Source organism: Spea bombifrons, chromosome 12 (assembly GCF_027358695.1).
Source record: "Spea bombifrons isolate aSpeBom1 chromosome 12, aSpeBom1.2.pri, whole genome shotgun sequence".
NCBI classification, from domain to species: Eukaryota; Metazoa; Chordata; class Amphibia; order Anura; family Pelobatidae; genus Spea; species Spea bombifrons.
In genome coordinates, this window is record NC_071098.1 from 33,190,483 (window position 1) to 33,207,686 (window position 17,204).

Genomic DNA, 17,204 nt, shown 5'->3' on the forward strand with positions numbered 1-17,204 from the left:
ATCAGCTGAAATCCTGTTTACAGTATAACAATTACAGCCGCTGCGTATTTGGTTATTTCTGTTAATCCACATACAAAAGGTACAATAATCGCTTATAAACAACATATCTCAAAATACTGATTTAAACAACAAGCTCTAGAAATCAATACAATTGTCTAAATTAAATAGAAGAAAAAATAGGGAGGAGAAAATTGAAAAAAGAAAGAAAATGAACAAAAAGAAGAGCAAGAAAAAGAAAAAATTAATGCAAAAAGATGAGAAAAGGACAGGAAAGAGAAAAGTAAAGAAAGCAGCCAACGCACTAATTAGTATTTCAATCGTTTAATGATAATTGGCCCCTTGGTATCCCGACGCTCTCGGTACAAACAATACATCCGATTTCTAACGACACAGATACAGAGCAGTCGGCAAGATGCACTGAAAGGGTTAACGCTGTAAATAAGCAGAAACCTCTGATATCACAGAACATTAACGTCTACGGCGGCCGGTAGTACGCGGCATCGCCAAACCTTTTACAACAGGCCCCTATGTGCGCATCCGCAACTGACCATGTGCTCCGACCGTACGACATCCGGCTCTCAGCTGCGTCTCGGAAAAAGTTAGTAAAACCCAGACAGGGGACAAATCGTTAAAAAAATATATAAAACGCTATAAAATTCAGTGTATAAAAGCTGCTTCCTGACACAGAAGGCGCCGTGTTCCCCGAGAGCAGGAGACGCTGTTAAGGGGAAGGATGGGGTCCCTGCTGGTGGAAAACACGGAGCCCCTGGTAACTGAGGGGTTAAAGAAATGTTAGTGGATTTCACAGTGAAAAACAGGCCACTATCCCTTTAAACAGGCAGGGGGGGGTTGTTACCTTAATATTGTCTTTTTCATGATGATGCCTCTTTAACCTGTTCAGTGCCGGAGGGGTATTTAACCAAATTGACCCATCGGGGCTTCTGTAGAAAGAGCCATCCTGACCGCTAAACGTGGAGAAAGCAGCAAGAACGCCGTTGCTATGGTGACTTCCCCACTTTTACCACCAGCACTGAATTATACCCCCCTCTGCCCACCGAGTGGGAACGCGGCCCGCGTGGAATGTTTTGTGGGATTTGTCACATTGTATTCAGTGGCTGTGAGTGGGAATCTGCTCGATGTGCTCCGGCTACACGTAATAAAGAGGGGTTCAGGCCCCTCGGTCACGCAGCGCTCCCCGACCCGCACAATGCCGCCGGAGCCGCGCAGGGTGATGCCGGGGGGGGGAGCCGCTGCTTCGGTGCCGCAAAAAAGTGATAAAGAGTGGATTTATAAGTAAACCCCACGCAGGGGAAGCACCAAGGGGGTGCCAGGCGGCTCCTCTACCCCGAGCGGCGCGTTATTTCCCTGAGAGAAGCGCGGGCTGGGGGTAAACGTTCTGGCAGCGGCGCAGCTCCTGCTGTAACTGATCCTTCAGGACAGAAATCTGCCGGACAGAGAGATGGGAGTCAGGAGGCAGCCGCGCATGATCTATACAAAGCCCACCCAGAGTATGCGAGTTACCCTCCAAGTAATTATCAGTTTTTAGTCTCTGTGGGTGATTGGTGAATGTCACACACATTAAACCCCTATTATCCTCAGCCGCAGAGAATAACTATTAAGTGAATAAGGCCCTGGTACCTGTTCCTCCAGCCCTTTGATCCGCTGGCGGTGAGCTCTCTCTCTTGCGTCCAGAGTCCGCTCCGCCTGAATCTGGGCATTGCGCAGCCTCTCGATCTCCAGCTGCAGCTCCTGGCGGTGCCGGGCTGCGGTCTCCATGAGGGTCTGTGAGTGGGTCTGCTCCATGTCCGCGATCTGCACCTGGGAGAGATCAGGCAGATGTTGCGAGTGGATAAGAACCTGCCGTCGACAGCTAGAGCTCTTGGCTATTCTAGGCAACTACCTGCGCGGGGTAACAGGGTCAAGGAAAGCTGGGGTGCAGACGGGTACCCCCAGGATAGGGTCGCACCCCAGAGCTAACGCTCAGTGCAGCTACTGGGCTTCACTCACCAGACTGAAGGTGATCTTACGTCTAACCCTGTGTAACTGCTCCTTCACTCGACAGCAGAGGGGACAGAAAACACCATCAACCAACCAATTACAAGATCCCCTCCAAACACACCAATCACAGAGGAGAAATCCTCGTCTACACACACCAACAGGAAGCTCCACTACCGCCACACCAATCAGAGCAGAGAAATCCGCATCCACACCAATCAGAGCAGAGAGCCCCTCGTGCTCTACAGACCACTTGGAGGACAAAGATCCCCACCCGTACCAATCAGGGAAGACGGGTCCCCATCCACACACCAATCAGGAAAGAGCCCCTGATCCACTAGTAAGAGGAACGAAGTTTCAATCCATACAAAGTTTAGTCGTAGCTGCCGGGGCCGGAGACCCGTCACCCGCCGCGGACTCACCTCCAGAAGCTGCACCTGCCTCTGGGCATCGGACAGCTCCTGCTCCACCGTGTTCAGCGAGCGATCCAGACGCCCCTTCTCCGCAGACAGACGGAACGTGTCCTCCGCGGTTTTCAGCTTCTCGCGCTCCACCTGCCGAAAAAAAAGACGTTTAACCCTCGTCGGAAAATCCGACGTCCAATCAGATAAGGACTCTCCGCCGGAGGATCCAGGGGCCACGGATGGGGAATCAGGAAGATTTAAGCAAAATATATAAGATAGATTAGGTTCAATTGCCTTATTTGCCCTCCACAATATCTAACACGGAATTAGGGGAATCCCTGTCTGTTCTGCCCCATCTTGCCGCGCAAGGAGGTAACTTTGTACCTTGTCCAGAGTCTTCTTCAGCGCGTTCTTATCCTTCTCCAGGCGCAGAGATGACCGCTCCATCTCTCTTTTCTCTGCCTCCAGCTGGGCCACGGCCCGTTGAAGCCCCACCAGACGGTCCTGGAGGACCTCTCTCTCCTCCTGCAGCTTCTGCAGGCTGCGCAGGGACGCACCCTCGTTCTCCTGCCGTTGCCGGAGGATCTGTGAGGATAGCAGAGATTAGGGATTTAGACGGAGGTGGTGAGTGTGGGGGGGGGGGCCCTTACATTGAGCAGAGGACGTGAGAGCTCACCTCACGCAGCTGCTGGACCTGATCTTCTAGGTCAACGCGTTGGTTCTCTGTCTCTGCCAGCATGTCACGAAGCTCCTGAACCTGCTCCATCAGACCAGCGTTCTGCTTCTTCCCCTCCGATACAGCCAGTCGGGCAGCTTCCAGCCGCTCCTGCGCAATAACACTCCGTAAGAGGAAAGCTCTGGACAGCAGTTGCAACGAACGCCACGTTAACGCACACAACTCAGCCACGCAGCCTCCGCCAAGAGATCTCTCGCCACGAGACTGACCTGCAGGACGCGCCTCTCGTGCTCGATGGCCGTCAGCATCCTTTGCAGCTGATTTATCTTCTCCTGGGAGCTGGCGGAACCGGAGCTGGACTCGGACAGAGCGCCGGACAAACTCTGCACCTTCTCCTTGAGGGAAGCCTCGTTCTCCTGCACCTTCACCAGCGTTGTGTTCAGACGATCCACGCAGATCTGCAGCGTGTTCACTTTGCTCTCGCTGTCTGAAAGCTGACGAGAGACGAGGTTCCGTAAGCATTGTCTTCTGAGCTGATCTAGAACCTTTTAGCCTAATCCAAACACTATGACTGACGTAGTAGTAGTACCTGTCGCTGCAGCCCCTCCATGCGCTGCTGCATGTCTCGCATCTCGGCCTCCCTGTCGGTCAGCACCAGCTTCATCCTCTGCAGCTCTCCCTCCAGCCCTCGCCTTGACACTTCCAGTTTTGTGTTGCGGTTCTCAGACGCATCCAGAACCTCTTTCAGTCTCCTCTTTTCACTCTCGTGTTTGGCCTCGTTCGCTTTCATCTTGTTGAGTTTGTCCTGAAACAGGAGGGCGCGCGGTGGGGTCAGCGGTGACTTTATCATGAAGGGTAAATCAAGACATACAAAGTAAATGCCCCCCTCAATAAAATAAACGTTGGTCCTCTACCTGCGCTGCTCTGTGGGCGCTCTCAGCCGCCTGAAGACTGCGCTCCAGGCTGGCCGCTTTCTCTAAAGCCATCTTGCACTCTCTGTCGTAGCGGCGCAGGGTCTCCTCCTGCAGCAGGAGCGTCGTCTGGGTGCTGCTCACCTTCCCGTCTGAGTGGCGCTTTGCTGCAAGAGAACAAATCCGATAAAAACGCTGAGACGCTTCCAGGGCAGACGAGACAGTCCGGACTTTACCAACCACATAGAAAGCCCCGGCAGTTACTCTAAGGACATTTATATATAGTACGTCGGCCCCTGTTCTAAGCTCGCGGACAGGCTCCGTTGTTGGTTAGGTTCTCACCCTCCTCGCAGTCAGACAGGGCTTTCTGTAGCTGCTGCACTCGGGTAGCGGCTCCGTCTCTCTCTGCCTCAATCTCCACCAGCTGCCGGCTCGCGGTTCCCAGCTGTGTGCGGAGATCGTCCTGCGAGAGATAGAAGAGAAGATGGGTCACAGATCCCTCCCTGCTGGACATTAACCCACCCAGCGACCCACCCAGCGATCCACCCAGCGACCCACCACCCAGCGATCAGCTCAGCGACCCACCCAGCGATCAGCTCAGCGACCCACCCAGCGATCAGCTCAGCGACCCACCCAGCGATCAGCTCTACCCCACGGCTGCTTCCGTCGCACTCTCGGGATCGCTGCACACCCCGGTTATTGAGGTTCCCACCTCGTATCGCTCTCTAGACGGTATGGAGGACCCCAGTGACTGCGGTGAGTGTCACCTTGTGGCCGTTTCCTACCCTGTCTCGTTGAGTATCCCTCAGCTCCTGAAGGAAATCTCGCAAAGAGCTTCTGACCACCTCGGGGTCAATATCAGCCAATAACTGCTCTCCGCGGCTGGGGGAGACGGTGCGCTCCGGGCTTTTACTGCGCTCCGGACTCCCTGTGCGGGGGATGGGGCTCCCGCGGCCGTCCGTAGTTGTTGCGTATGTACTGTCAAAAGCTGCGAATAAACCAAATACATTAATATATTAGAACAGGTGCTGTGTGTATTATAGAGAGATACCCCCAAAACTAATACAAAGCTGACTCTGGGTACCTTTGTGGGGTGAGAAATGCCTCTTTGGAGACCCACTGCGGCCCCTGGTGGCCGGGCTTGGTGTGCGGCCTGAGCGCCCTATTCCGAGTGTCCGCCGAAGGGCAGAGTGTACGCTTCCCAATCTAAACTCCAGCTCCCGTTTCAGAGCCTCCAGTCTGGCGAGCTCGGCCTCCAGCCCCTGGACTCGGCCCTCGCTGGCACTCAGACGCAGGCTCAGCTCTGCCCTCTCCTCTTGAGACGCCATCAGTTTTATCTCCAGGTTCCGGGTATTGTCCAGCAGTTTCTTCTCGTTGCCCCGGGCCTCCTCCAGACTGCTCTGAAGCTCCTTCTCACGCATCACGAAGTCACCCTCGACGTCTGAGAGTTTGCGCTGCAGACCGGCGAGCTGCTCGAGACATTAAGACTGTTTTACAGACCTGCCGTCGGAGAGCTCAACGACATGCGCAAGCCACAAGAAGATGCCCCGCGTCCGCCGCACTCACCTCTTTCCTGGCGGTATCTCTGCCGGCTTCGGTCTCCGCGAGCTTCTGTTTGAGTGTGAAGACGTCTCTTCGACTTTCCTCCTCGCGCTGCTCGTACGTAGACAGACGCGCCTGCGCCTCGGCCATATCCCGGCCGCGCTTCACGCTTTCATCATCCAGGACCTTCAACTGTGCCAAAGAAATGGATATTTAACGGGAGTCCAGAAGGGCAGCCGAGGGAGGGAAGGCGCGGGGCCACGAGCTGCACACCAGAGCTCACCTGTCTGCGCAGGTCCTGCAGTTCTCTTCTGGCTTCCAGTCGCGACTTTTCCACCTCCCGTAGAGTCCCTCGCAGGTCAGCAGCATCCTTCTCCATGGCTGCACGCGCCTCCTCCAGCACAGAGAGACGCTGCTCCTTTTCTTCATTAGAGCGTTTAAGACTAGAGAGAGACAGAGAGAGAGAGAGAGATACAGAGAGATAATTAGGTTTGGACAGAGAGGTCTTTTCTGATTTGCTCATTCCCTTCAGCCACTACAGTCACGATATTAACAGCATAAATCCGCTGAGGGGTCTCTATTCTAATGAGGGTCATATAATTGCATATACTAAGAAACACTACCTCCCTCCATCACACCACTAACTATAAACTTACCCGACACTCCACACGTGGTAACACCATCCACTCACACACGCTCGCTAACACCATCCACTCACACACACACGCACGCTAACACCATCCACTCGCACTAACTCCATGTACTAACACATGCATATACACCGCTTTGGCTGCGGAGTCACGTGGCCCCAATGGGCAGCCCTACACGGCCTTTTCCGTAGACACCAACACACAACTAGCCGGCACCACCTGAATCTAGTAAATTGTATTCTGTGCGGTGAATATGAATTACCCGATGCGTTCGCTCTCCGCTCGGCGCACGGCTCCGCGCAGCTCCTCGTTGGATTTCTGCACGGCCTCCTTTTCTCTGGCTTCGTCCGCGAGCGACCTCCGCAGGTCCGCGCTCTCCTTCTTATGAAACTCCGCCGCTTCCTGACTCTCTCGGATTCGCCTGTGAGCCTCGATCAGCTCCCGGCGCACGGCGTCCCTGGCGTCTTCCACGACACACAGCTGAGTCTTCAGTTCCTCCACCTGATGGTCGTTCCGAGTACGAGAGAAGCGGTCACACTCCTGCCCTCTCGTCAACCCCGAGGGGTAATAACTCGGCAGACGCGAAACAAGGGTCTCTCTCGCGCTCTCACCTCTCGCAGCGCTGACTCTCTCTGCTTCCCCAGCTCCCTGCTGTGTTCCTGAAGACCCCTCAGCTCTCTCTCGTGAGACGCCGCGGACTCTTCCAGCTGCACTCGAAGGTTCCTCAGATCCGAGTTCAGGGAGATGATTGTGGTCTGAAATCAGAAGCCGTAAGGACATCATCATCATCACCACCACGTCTCTGCCGACCCCACCGGTGTCACCCGTGTATCAGACGTACCCGATCCTGCTCCTGTCTCACGGTGAATTCCCGTTTCTGCCGCTCCATCTCCAGGCCGACGGCGGCCAGACTGAGCTGAGTGCTGCTTAATTTCTCACTCAGCGAAGCTTTTTCCGACTCCTTCAGTGACAGCGCCTGGAAATAACGCGGCCCGTTAATAAACCTCAACTCCCATAGATCTCAGCCAGCCCTGCCGGTTTCATAATACCCCAACTCCTCAGCAAACCCAATCCCTGCTGGCCTGAGAGGACCCCTCGGCCTCCCGCTCTCCGCCTGAGAGGACCCCTCGGCCTCCCGCTCTCCGCCTGAGAGGACCCCTCGGCCTCCCGCTCTCCGCCTGAGATTACCTGCTGTTTCTCGCTCTCGCCGTGCAGGAGGATGTCGTCTCTCTCCTGTTGCAGGGCGGCGATCTCCTCGCTCATCTCATCCCGCTCCATCTCGTGCTGCGCCGCCAGCTCCTCTCGCTCCTGCGTTAAGCGGCGAACCAGATCCTCCTTCTCAGACTCCAGCTCCTGGCGAAGGGTCTCCTGCAGACACAGCAGCTATGAGTCCGGGGGGCAACCATGTTAATCCGGCTCCCCTCACCCCACTGTCTGCCACACATATTAACCCAATCCTTCTGCCACCTCTTCTGGGACATAGCTCCTTGTACCCACCAGACTTTCCGACAACTCTTTTGGTTATGGGGTTACTTGCCTTCTCCCTGTGCAGCCGCTCCACGTCCTCCTCGTGGGCTTTCTGCTCGTTCCTCAGGGTGACCTCGGCCTCCTTCTCCATGTGGCTCAGCTGCTGGCTCAGCGTCTCCTTGTCTCTTTCCAACTTGCTGATCGCAGCCTCCATGCGCTGGCGCAGAGCGTTGGCCTCCGCTGCAAACACACAACAAGCTTCACAACCAAGAGCAACAGACGGGGCGTCCGCAGCGCTGACCGAGGATGATGGGAATTACAGGGCTCGAGGATCTATGTTTTGGCTGTTATGTTTTTCCGAGAGTAACACCTGAGGCTTATACATGAGCAGCGGCGAATTCCCCGGGCAGCAGGTCCGGGGGGGGGGGGATGGGGGTTACAGGGGTCTCCTCCTGCACAGCCCCCATAGCATGAGTTAGAAGGCACCGTACCCCTTTAAGAAAGGGATCGCAGGCACACGACATCCAGGTGCTCCGTGTCGTAAAGGCACGGTGCGCTTTTTAAGCTGTGATGAGGAGGGGCAGTTAGGGGTAAGAAGGCAGAAGGTAAATGCAGTGCTGACCACGAGAAGCCCTGCCGGGGCAGCGAACCCGGAGCTGCGCTTCATACATTATTAAACGATTCGGAAAACGTAGAGCGTTTCAGACATGTTTACACGCGATTGGCCGGTGAAACACACTGGAATAGGCATATCTGCAGCGCGATTGGCCGGAGCGGCTTTCTGTGGCCCCTACCTTGCAGAGCCTCCTTGGCCGAGCGCAGGCTTTGGTTCCCGGCTTCCACCTGCTCCTTGCGGGACGAGATGCGGGCGACCTGCTGCTGGACATCAAACAGCGCGCCCTCCAACGCCTCCTTCTCCGACCTGCAGCAACAGAGAGCGACCTGGATGAGAGGGCAGCGCAGTCTCCATGTCACGGAGCGGCAGTGAGCATGCAGCCCGTGTCCCGTGGGGTATTTGCTCGCGAGTTGTTGTAGGAGTGGTGGAGTCGCTGTATGTTTGGACTCCCGGCTGCCTGGTAACAAGTCGGCAGCCAACTGACGCTGGCACAGAATTCCTTTGTGTTAAAGCACAGCGGCTTCTAACCCGCTTACTCGCCCAGCAGCGACCCGGGGGATACGGGGCTGTTCCGGGTCTGGATTCTCGGTTCTAGGTAACACTAGGAAGGAACGCCATCGTTTCTGCCGGGCCCCTTTGCCTCCTCGTACCTGAGAGCAGCGATTTCCTCGGCCTGCGCCCTGTTCTCTCGCTCGGAAGCCGTCAGCTGCACCGCTAGGCTGCCCTTGTCCTTCATCAGGCCCTCTTTCTCCTTGAAGGCTCGGAGGAGGCTCTCGCTCTGCTGCTCCACTTCCTTCCGACTCTGCACCAGATCCTCGCTCAGCGAGTTCTTCTGCCGCGACATCTGAAAAGGACGGGGATTAGTTATTTCACGCGCCGGCGCGTCCCCTCCGTACCGCCACCGAGCGCAGGACTCCCTCACCTGCCCCAGCTGCTCCTGTAACTGCCCCCGTTCCCTGCGCAGCGTCTGCAGCTCCTGCAGGAGTTTCTCGCGGCTCTGCTCCATGACCTGCAGGGAGTTATCCAACCCAAAGCGTTCCGTGTCCAGCTCCAGCTTCTCCTGCTCCAGGCGGACCAGCTCGTCCCGAATGGATGCCTTCTCCTGCTCCACTTCATGCTTCTGCCCCTGCAGAGAGGAGCGCTCCTCCTCCAGCTGCCGACACGGGGAAAGCCACACGGCATTCACAATCACGCTTACGTCTCCATGCATCGCACATACAACATTAAACACGCAGCACCGTAAGGGAGGGGAACTGTTATCCGGACAGGAGGCCCCGGGATCCGTTACCCCAGGGCCCCGGGATCTGTTAGCCCGCAACCCCGTACCTGAGCTATAATGCGGTTGAGTTCAATCTTGTCTTGGGCCAAACTCTCATTGAGAGCGCTCATTTTGGACAGAGCATCCCGCAGCGAAGCCTCCTCGGTCCTCTGTCTGTTAAGCGCCAGCTCCAGCTCAGCACGGCCGGTCTCGGCCTGGAAAAGAAACGGGGGCATTTCCAGGAGGGCTCCGGCGGTTGTGGGATGGCCGCCAGCGACGTGCGCGCCGGGTGAAAGCAGGTTTCTACAGAGACGTCTGGCAGAGACAGTCAGACTTACCTTAGACAGCGCCTGGGAGATGTCCTCTCTCTCTGCCTCGCACACCTCCTTCTCCAGGCTGGATCGATGCAGAGATTCCTTCACAAGCACCAGTTCCTTCCTCATGGCCGACAGCTTCCCCTCCAGCTGCTCCTGAGCCTTGTGTCTGGGTCCGGAGAAAACCAAACTCTTACCCCCCGAAGGGCCACACGCCCCATCCCACACCCATCACGCTCTGCCAGTGTCACTTACCCTCTCTCCACCTCCCGCTGGGCCCGGTCGCGGTCCTGGAAGGCATCCTCTTTCTCCTCCTGCAGGATATCTCTCTGCCGCTGCAGGTCGCCGTTTGCCAGCTGCAGCTTCTCGTACTCCTGGCGCTGCGTCTCCAGCTGCTCTTGCAGGTTCTGCACCGTCCCCTGCAGAGCATCCCTGTCCCTGCCAGGCGAGAAATGGCGTTTAGCTCGCAGCGAGTTGGGAGTGAGCTGGAAATGCACATCCCGACGGCTCCGTCTGCCGGTACCCGGTTTGTTGCTCCGCGTTGCTCCGCAGTCTGGCTATACTGTGTTCGGCGTCCTCTCTGGCCAGGCGGCACACGTCCAGCTCGTGTTGGATTTGTAGGATCTTCTCTTCCAGACTCCTGCGCTCGTTCTCGTTGGCGCTCAGCTGCTTCCGCAGGGATCCGACTGTCTCCTGACCGGCCTCCAGGCGGCCCCTCAGCTCCTGGAACAGAGAGACACACTCACACTCACACTCAGGAACCAGAGAGGTCTACACAGTGCTGCCCACAGACCACCACACAATAACGCGGAATACCATGAAAATAACCGCCACTCATACAAACGCACAGAGCGGGGAGTCTCTCCTCGACCCACCTGGACCTGCAGCTGTCTCCTTTGTAAGGCCGAGTGCACAGCGGACACGGTCGAGTCTCTGAGCGCCGGGGAAAGGCTGCGCCTTGGAGAGCTGCTGCGATGCGGCGAGGAGCGTCTCAGCGGGGAGGAGGCGCGCAGGCTGCTGGACAGACCACGTAGGCTGAGCCCCGGACCCTCACTCTCTATAAAGTCAGAAGTCCTGTCGCTGGCGGACATCTGCAGACCGCTGTCTGAGTCACTGAGCACGGCCTGGAGGAGCAGCGAGAAGAGAGGTCTGAGACATGCGCGGCGGCGGAGGAAATGCTGCGTCTATCAGGGCGCGCGGCGAGCGGAGACATTTCTCAAACCTGAGTGAGTTCTCTTAGGGCTTCCTGGAGGACTTCTTTCTCCGACCTCAGAGCCTCCAGCTCCTCTCCCATGTGAACGAGTTGCTCCTCCGCTCGGCTCTTCTCCTGCAACAACCCGGACATTAGGGATACCCCATAGAACCGGCCCCGACACCCCCCGACCGGCCGTGTCATTTATCTGCCCCAGCCTCGGCGTCCGCCCGGTACCTGCTCCTGCAGCCTCTCCATGCTCTGCTCCCTCTGGCTGTTCTCATTGTGAAGACGATCGACGGTCCCGCTAAGTTCTGCTATCCTGTAACACAACAGCAAAGCCTCAGAGAACCCCGACGAACCCCGCGGCAGGAACCCCAATCCATAGGGGGCCCTCCCTCGGCGGGGGCCGCGCTCCTACCTGCCGCTCAGTTCTGCTTTCTCCCCATCAAACGTGGCCTGCAGCTGCATCATCTGCCGCACCTTGTCCCTCAGCTGCTCCTCTAGCTGCTCCAACCGAAGGGCCTGCCTCTCCACCGCCGCAATCCCACTACTCTCAGCCACGCGCTGGGATCCGCTGACATTCAGACAGGAGGCGTGCAGCGAGCGGCAGGACTGGGACATCTCCTTCTGCAGCTGTAACAAATCTCTGCGGACACAGAAACACAGAACCTGACATCTGCCGCTCCTCGTGGTTATTCAGTCCTTGCATGTTTAAATCATCTCACATTCTAACCACTGCTGGAAGGCTGTTCCACTTACCTACTACCCTCTTAGTGAAGTAAAGGATATGAGGTCTAAGATATGAATAAAGAGGATGAACCCTGGATGAAGGTTGATGCCTCTAGAACCTGAGTAGGTCACTAAAGCCGATTCCCCCGCTGGGCATAATTCCCGCCGCGTGAGTTAGCGCGGCCCGCGTGAGTTAGCGCGGCCCGCGTGAGTTAGCGCGGCCCGCGTGAGTTAGCGCGGCCCGCGTGAGTTAGCGCGGCCCGCGTGAGTTAGCGCGGCCCGCGTGAGTTAGCGCGGCCCGCGTGAGTTAGCGCGGCCCGCGTGAGTTAGCGCGGCCCGCGTGAGTTAGCGCGGCCCGCGTGGTGCTTACCTCTCCGTCATGGTTTTCATCTCGGAGAAGTGTCTGCGGAAACCGACCACCTGTCTCCAGAGCGAGAGCAGCCGGCTGTGCTCGTTACTGAAATACGCGTTGAACGACTGCGGAAAGAGACCTCCGAGGTTTAACGGCAAACCCGTATCAGCAGACCGCAGATAACAGGTGCAACCGGCAAAGGCCCACTCACCTCTTCCTCCCGGCGCCACTCGCTCTCCCGCTGCTCCAGCTCGTCCCGGGCCTTAGTCCAGTCGGCTGTGAGTCTGCGCAGGTCCTCGCTCAGGGCCTGGTTGGCCGCGTTGGCCTGATCCAGCTGCTCTCTCAGCATCGCATTGACCTGGCTGAGACTGGAGCTCCTGTGAGTGCGGAGTAATGGCGACGTTAATATACGGCGCGGGGGACTATAATAACCCGGCACACGCCCCCCCCGACAGAGCCTCTCCCACCTCTGCTGCTCTTCCTCCAGGCGGATCAGCGCGTTCTCCAGGTCGGTGCCGGTCTCTTCCTCCTGACGTAACCGCGTCTCTGACAGCTCTAAACGGCTCTGCCAACAAAGAGCGGAACGCGCGGAACATCAAACATTACGTTCCACAGAAACGATACGGAGCGGCAGCGCAGCTCAAAGGATCCAGACTGAAATCCGGACGTTCCCGTTCTAGACCAATGGATCGAGACGTTCCGTGTTCTACGTAAAACCTTCCGCCATATTCAGAACTCAATCTCTTAAACCGGCTCATTCTTGTTCTAGGTTTGTAAACCTAGAACCACAAATAGCTGCTCCTGTTAGGCGGATCCAGACTCTTTTCTTGATCATATTATAGGGAATCCGGGGTTTTCCTGCTCAAGCTTAGTGAATCTAGACCTGCGTTTATACGCGCCTAATTCACTGGCTCGGAATTTATGTATATTAATAATAATAGTTATAGAAATAAAAACAATTATAATAAAAGTAATAATTCAAATAATAGTAATAATAATAATAATAATAATTATAGTAATAATAGTGATGATGATAAGTTATAGTAATAATAATAATAATAATAATAGTAATCATGATGATAATAGTAATAGTAGTAATAATAGTAATACTAATAATACTAATAATAATGATAGTAATACTAATAATAATACTAATAATGATAGTAATACTAATAATAATACTAATAATAATGATAGTAATAATAATAATGATAGTAATACTAATAATGATAGTAATAATAATGATAGTAATAATAATAATGATAGTAATAATAATAATAATACTAATAATAATGATAGTAATAATAATAATGATAGTAATACTAATAATGATAGTAATAATAATGATAGTAATAATAATAATGATAGTAATAATAATAATAATACTAATAATAATGATAGTAATAATAATAATGATAGTAATAATAATAATGATAGTAATACTAATAATGATAGTAATAATAATAATAATGATAGTAATAATAATAATGATAGTAATAATAATAACAGTATTATATTATTATATTATTAATAATACTAGATCCAGACTGGCGCCGCAGTCCTCGCTGAAATACGTTTGCGGTCAGCACATAGACTCACGCTTAGACGTTCTTGTTCCAGTTCCGTTGACCTTTCTAGAAGCTGCTGTTCCACCTCCCCGCACTTCTTCTTATACTGCAGAACCTGCGCGACGAACCCCAAGAAGATCATGAATGGCTAATCGCCCCCGTTTACACAGGACACATTTACCGGGGCAGAATAAAGCAGCAGCTGCCGGCCCGTTAATGGCCCCGGCTCTCACCTTGGCCTGCAGTTTCTGGACTAGCTGCGCCTGCCGTTGCTGCCCCTCCTGATAGGCCTGCAGCTTGCGTTTGTACGCGGTCTGCTCTTCCTCCAGCCGCCGGCGCAGCTCCACATTCTGCTGGCCCAGGCTCCGGCTCTCCAGGGAGTCCCTCTCGCGCTCGCCCGTCTCCAGGCGCAGCGTCTGCTCCAGCTACACGGGGGGGGAGAAGAGTTATTCAGCCCCGGGGGTTGCTATAGGAGGGGGGCCATACTGCTGACCCCTAAAGACCGGTACCCGGGGGGTGCTATGGACGGGGGCCATACTGCTGACCCCTAAAAACCGGTACCTGGAGGGTGATATGGGACGGGGGCCATACTGCTGACCCCTAAAAACCGGTACCTGGAGGGTGCTATGGGACGGGGGCCATACTGCTGACCCCTAAAAACCGGTACCTGGAGGGTGCTATGGGACGGGGGCCATACTGCTGACCCCTAAAAACCGGTACCTGGAGGGTGATATGGGACGGGGGCCATACTGCTGACCCCTAAAAACCGGCACCTGGAGGGTGCTATGGGACGGGGGCCATACTGCTGACCCCTAAAAACCGGTACCTGGGGGTGCTATAGGACGGGGGCCATACTGCTGACCCCTAAAAACCGGTACCTGGGGGGTGCTATGGGACAGGGGCCATACTGCTGACCCCTAAAGAACGGTACCTGGAGGGTGCTATGGGACGGGGGCCATAATGCTGACCCCTAAAGACCGGTACCCGGGGGGGGGGCGTTGCTATGGGACAGGGGCCATACTGTTGACCCCTAAAGACCGGTACCCGGGGGGGGGTGCTATGGGACGGGGGCCATACTGCTGACCCCCTAAAGACTGGTACCTGGGGGGGGTGCTATGGGACGGGGGCCATACTGCTGACCCCTAAAGACCGGTACCTGGGGGTGCTATGGGACGGGGGGGCCATACTGCTGACCCCTAAAGAGCGGTACCTGGGGGGTGCTATGGGACGGGGGCCATACTGCTGACCCCTAAAGAGCGGTACCTGGGAGGGTTCATGGGACGGGGGTCATACTGCTGACCCCTAAAGACCGGTACCTGGGAGGGTTCATGGGACGGGGGTCATACTGCTGACCCCTAAAGACCGGTACCTGGGGGGGTTCATGGGACGGGGGTCATACTGCTGACCCCTAAAGACCGGTACCTGGGGGGGTTCATGGGACGGGGGTCATACTGCTGACCCCTAAAGACCGGTACCTGGGGGGGTTCATGGGACGGGGGTCATAAGGTACCCGGGGATGCTACGGTTCTGTTACGGCCACAAAATCTCTCAACAGAAGTAACTTTCCGGGAAGAATTTTGTTTATAATCCATAAAGAGCCGAGACTCTGTCCCACAGAGCTGACAATCCGGAGGTAGATAAAAGAGACCGCCGCGGGAGCAAAGGCTTTGAGGAAAGGACACGCTACCCTGAATAGGCAAAGTTTACCATCACCACGGCAACCGTCACCGTGACACCCATCAATTCAAGCAATTAAATGGCCACCGTCGGTACCGCAAACAGAATTCTACACGATGTCAATAGAGTGCGAGCTCTGTGGGACAAAGATAGCGAATAATGCCTGCCGGGGGTGTGAGGGTTCAGCGGCGGATCTCCAGCAACAGCCCTCCACCGATCGGCGGAACGCTGCCGGCGCGGACAATCCCCATAACAACGTATATGACGTATGAAGCGTCTGGCGGTCAGCGTGACTCACCACCGCCGCAGCCAGCTTCACTCACACTCACACTCACAACAAAGCAGCTTCAGCCCCAGAACGGGACGCTCAGATAACCGGGGCACTCTGCGATGGTCTTGGCACGAGCCGTGGCGCCTCCTTACTCTCCCATTCACTCGCCGGCCGGCAGCGGGGGACACGTTCGCCAGAGCAGGTCTGAGCCTGCCCGCCGCCGCGCATGATGTGTCCGGACACGCAAACACATAAAGAAAGAGTCCGGGAGCGGGGGGGACGGGGCAGAGTGGGGGGGGGGAAGCAGCATTCATACTGATAATTACACGGGGGGGGGGACACGGGACATCCCGTGGATTTAACCCCGCGAGGGCTCACCCGCTCGCTGATGGCGTTGTACTTGATGGCCAGCTCGTCCCTCTCGGCGCGGCTCTGGGCCAGGAGGTCCTCCACCCGCGAGAGCTCCTGCTGGAGGACGCGGTTCTCCTCTTGGAGGGACAGGAGGGACGACATGTCTTCGGGGGGACCTGGGAGGTATCAGAGCAGACGTTAGAGCCCCGCGCCCTGCATACATTCAACAGATAATAAAAGCACACAGTGACCCCCCGGGGGCTGCGGATTAAACTCTCCCCCTCATCCACCGCACCAGCTGGATGGGCTCTACTGCTGAGGGCCCCGGGGGCTCTAATAAGAAAGTTCGGGCCGGTTTGTCTGACCCACCTGTGGTCAATCAGGGAGTAGGGGAAATTCTTTGTGGAGTATCAGGAATACCCCAGACTCACCGGGCAGCGGTGGCAGGGCGCTCAGGTTCCTGGTCACGATCTCGCGGATCCTGGCGGGCAGGCGGGCTGGCTGGGGGTTGTGAGAGTCTCCGCTGACAGTGAGACACCTCTGCTCCGGAGAACCCAGCACACGGAGTGAAAGCTTCTGCGGGGGGCAATAAAACATACGAGGGGGCAAAAATCAGGCACCAAAGAACACGAGCAGCGCCTGGTGTGGGACTAAAGGCTGACGTGACCGTCTGCGGACTCCGTAAATGCACTACGAGCACATGGCTCCTGACCAAGAGGGTAGTAGATAAATGGAACAGCCTCCCATTAGAAGTGGTACAGGGTACTACAACTGCAAGCACCGCAGGAAAGAAACGGTAAGAACGTTATCATTAAAGCTGCAGTTCCACCTACTCTGCTGAAACATCATTCCCAGAGATAATTCTCTAATTGTCTAAAAGTTTCCCTCTTTCACAGTTTTTGCCGGGAACTCTTAATTGTCATGTGATACAAAAGCAGGCGCTGACTGGCCGTTGTCATAGAAACTGAAAAAGGATCTTTAAAGTTTTTGATTATAACGCGAGAATAAAAGGATGGACCAGCTGCGGCGTAAGTGGGACGGCAGTTTTAACAACGGCAGAAGGGGGGGGCGATAAAAGCAGTGGGGAAATCACCATCCTCAGGCCCCCCGAGACCCCCGGACCCCCACAGAACCCAGCGAGCCACCAACCTCTATGACAGCCTCCAGCCTCTGCTCTGCAGAGTCCGGGGTCTCCTCTTCGGTGCTCATCAGTCCAGGAGCCTCAGGA

The 17,204-nt window shown here is 55.5% G+C and overlaps 1 protein-coding gene across 1 annotated transcript; it reads right to left on the reverse strand.

The window, feature by feature from the left end:
- Positions 1 to 1,224: 1,224 nt before the first annotated feature.
- Positions 1,225 to 17,204, reverse strand: CROCC (ciliary rootlet coiled-coil, rootletin). The gene is made up of 37 exons (XM_053452361.1): positions 17,126 to 17,204; positions 16,408 to 16,552; positions 16,004 to 16,152; positions 13,911 to 14,102; positions 13,709 to 13,792; positions 12,577 to 12,674; positions 12,321 to 12,486; positions 12,128 to 12,234; positions 11,447 to 11,674; positions 11,263 to 11,347; positions 11,056 to 11,160; positions 10,709 to 10,957; positions 10,357 to 10,556; positions 10,089 to 10,271; positions 9,858 to 10,002; positions 9,588 to 9,734; positions 9,184 to 9,414; positions 8,912 to 9,105; positions 8,440 to 8,567; positions 7,716 to 7,885; positions 7,367 to 7,546; positions 7,020 to 7,154; positions 6,790 to 6,933; positions 6,441 to 6,679; positions 5,812 to 5,971; positions 5,553 to 5,720; positions 5,071 to 5,455; positions 4,772 to 4,974; positions 4,329 to 4,449; positions 3,990 to 4,153; positions 3,665 to 3,880; positions 3,345 to 3,569; positions 3,076 to 3,225; positions 2,784 to 2,984; positions 2,418 to 2,549; positions 1,639 to 1,818; positions 1,225 to 1,444 (listed from the first exon to the last, which is right to left on the reverse strand). Exons 1-37 carry the CDS (start codon positions 17,183 to 17,185, stop codon positions 1,358 to 1,360), a joined length of 6,156 nt encoding a protein of 2,051 aa, XP_053308336.1. The 5' UTR covers positions 17,186 to 17,204; the 3' UTR covers positions 1,225 to 1,357.

Bases quoted from the DNA above. Each gene is read 5' to 3' on its own strand.
- CROCC (XM_053452361.1), bottom strand. From the start codon at position 17,185: ATGAGCACCGAAGAGGAGACCCCGGACTCTGCAGAGCAGAGGCTGGAG. The intron at 10,272-10,356 runs GTACCGGCAGAC...CTCGCCTGGCAG, and splicing joins AACGCGGAGCAACAAACCGG to GGACAGGGATGCTCTGCAGG. The intron at 4,450-4,771 runs GTAGGAAACGGC...TATCTCTCGCAG, and splicing joins GGGATACTCAACGAGACAGG to GACGATCTCCGCACACAGCT.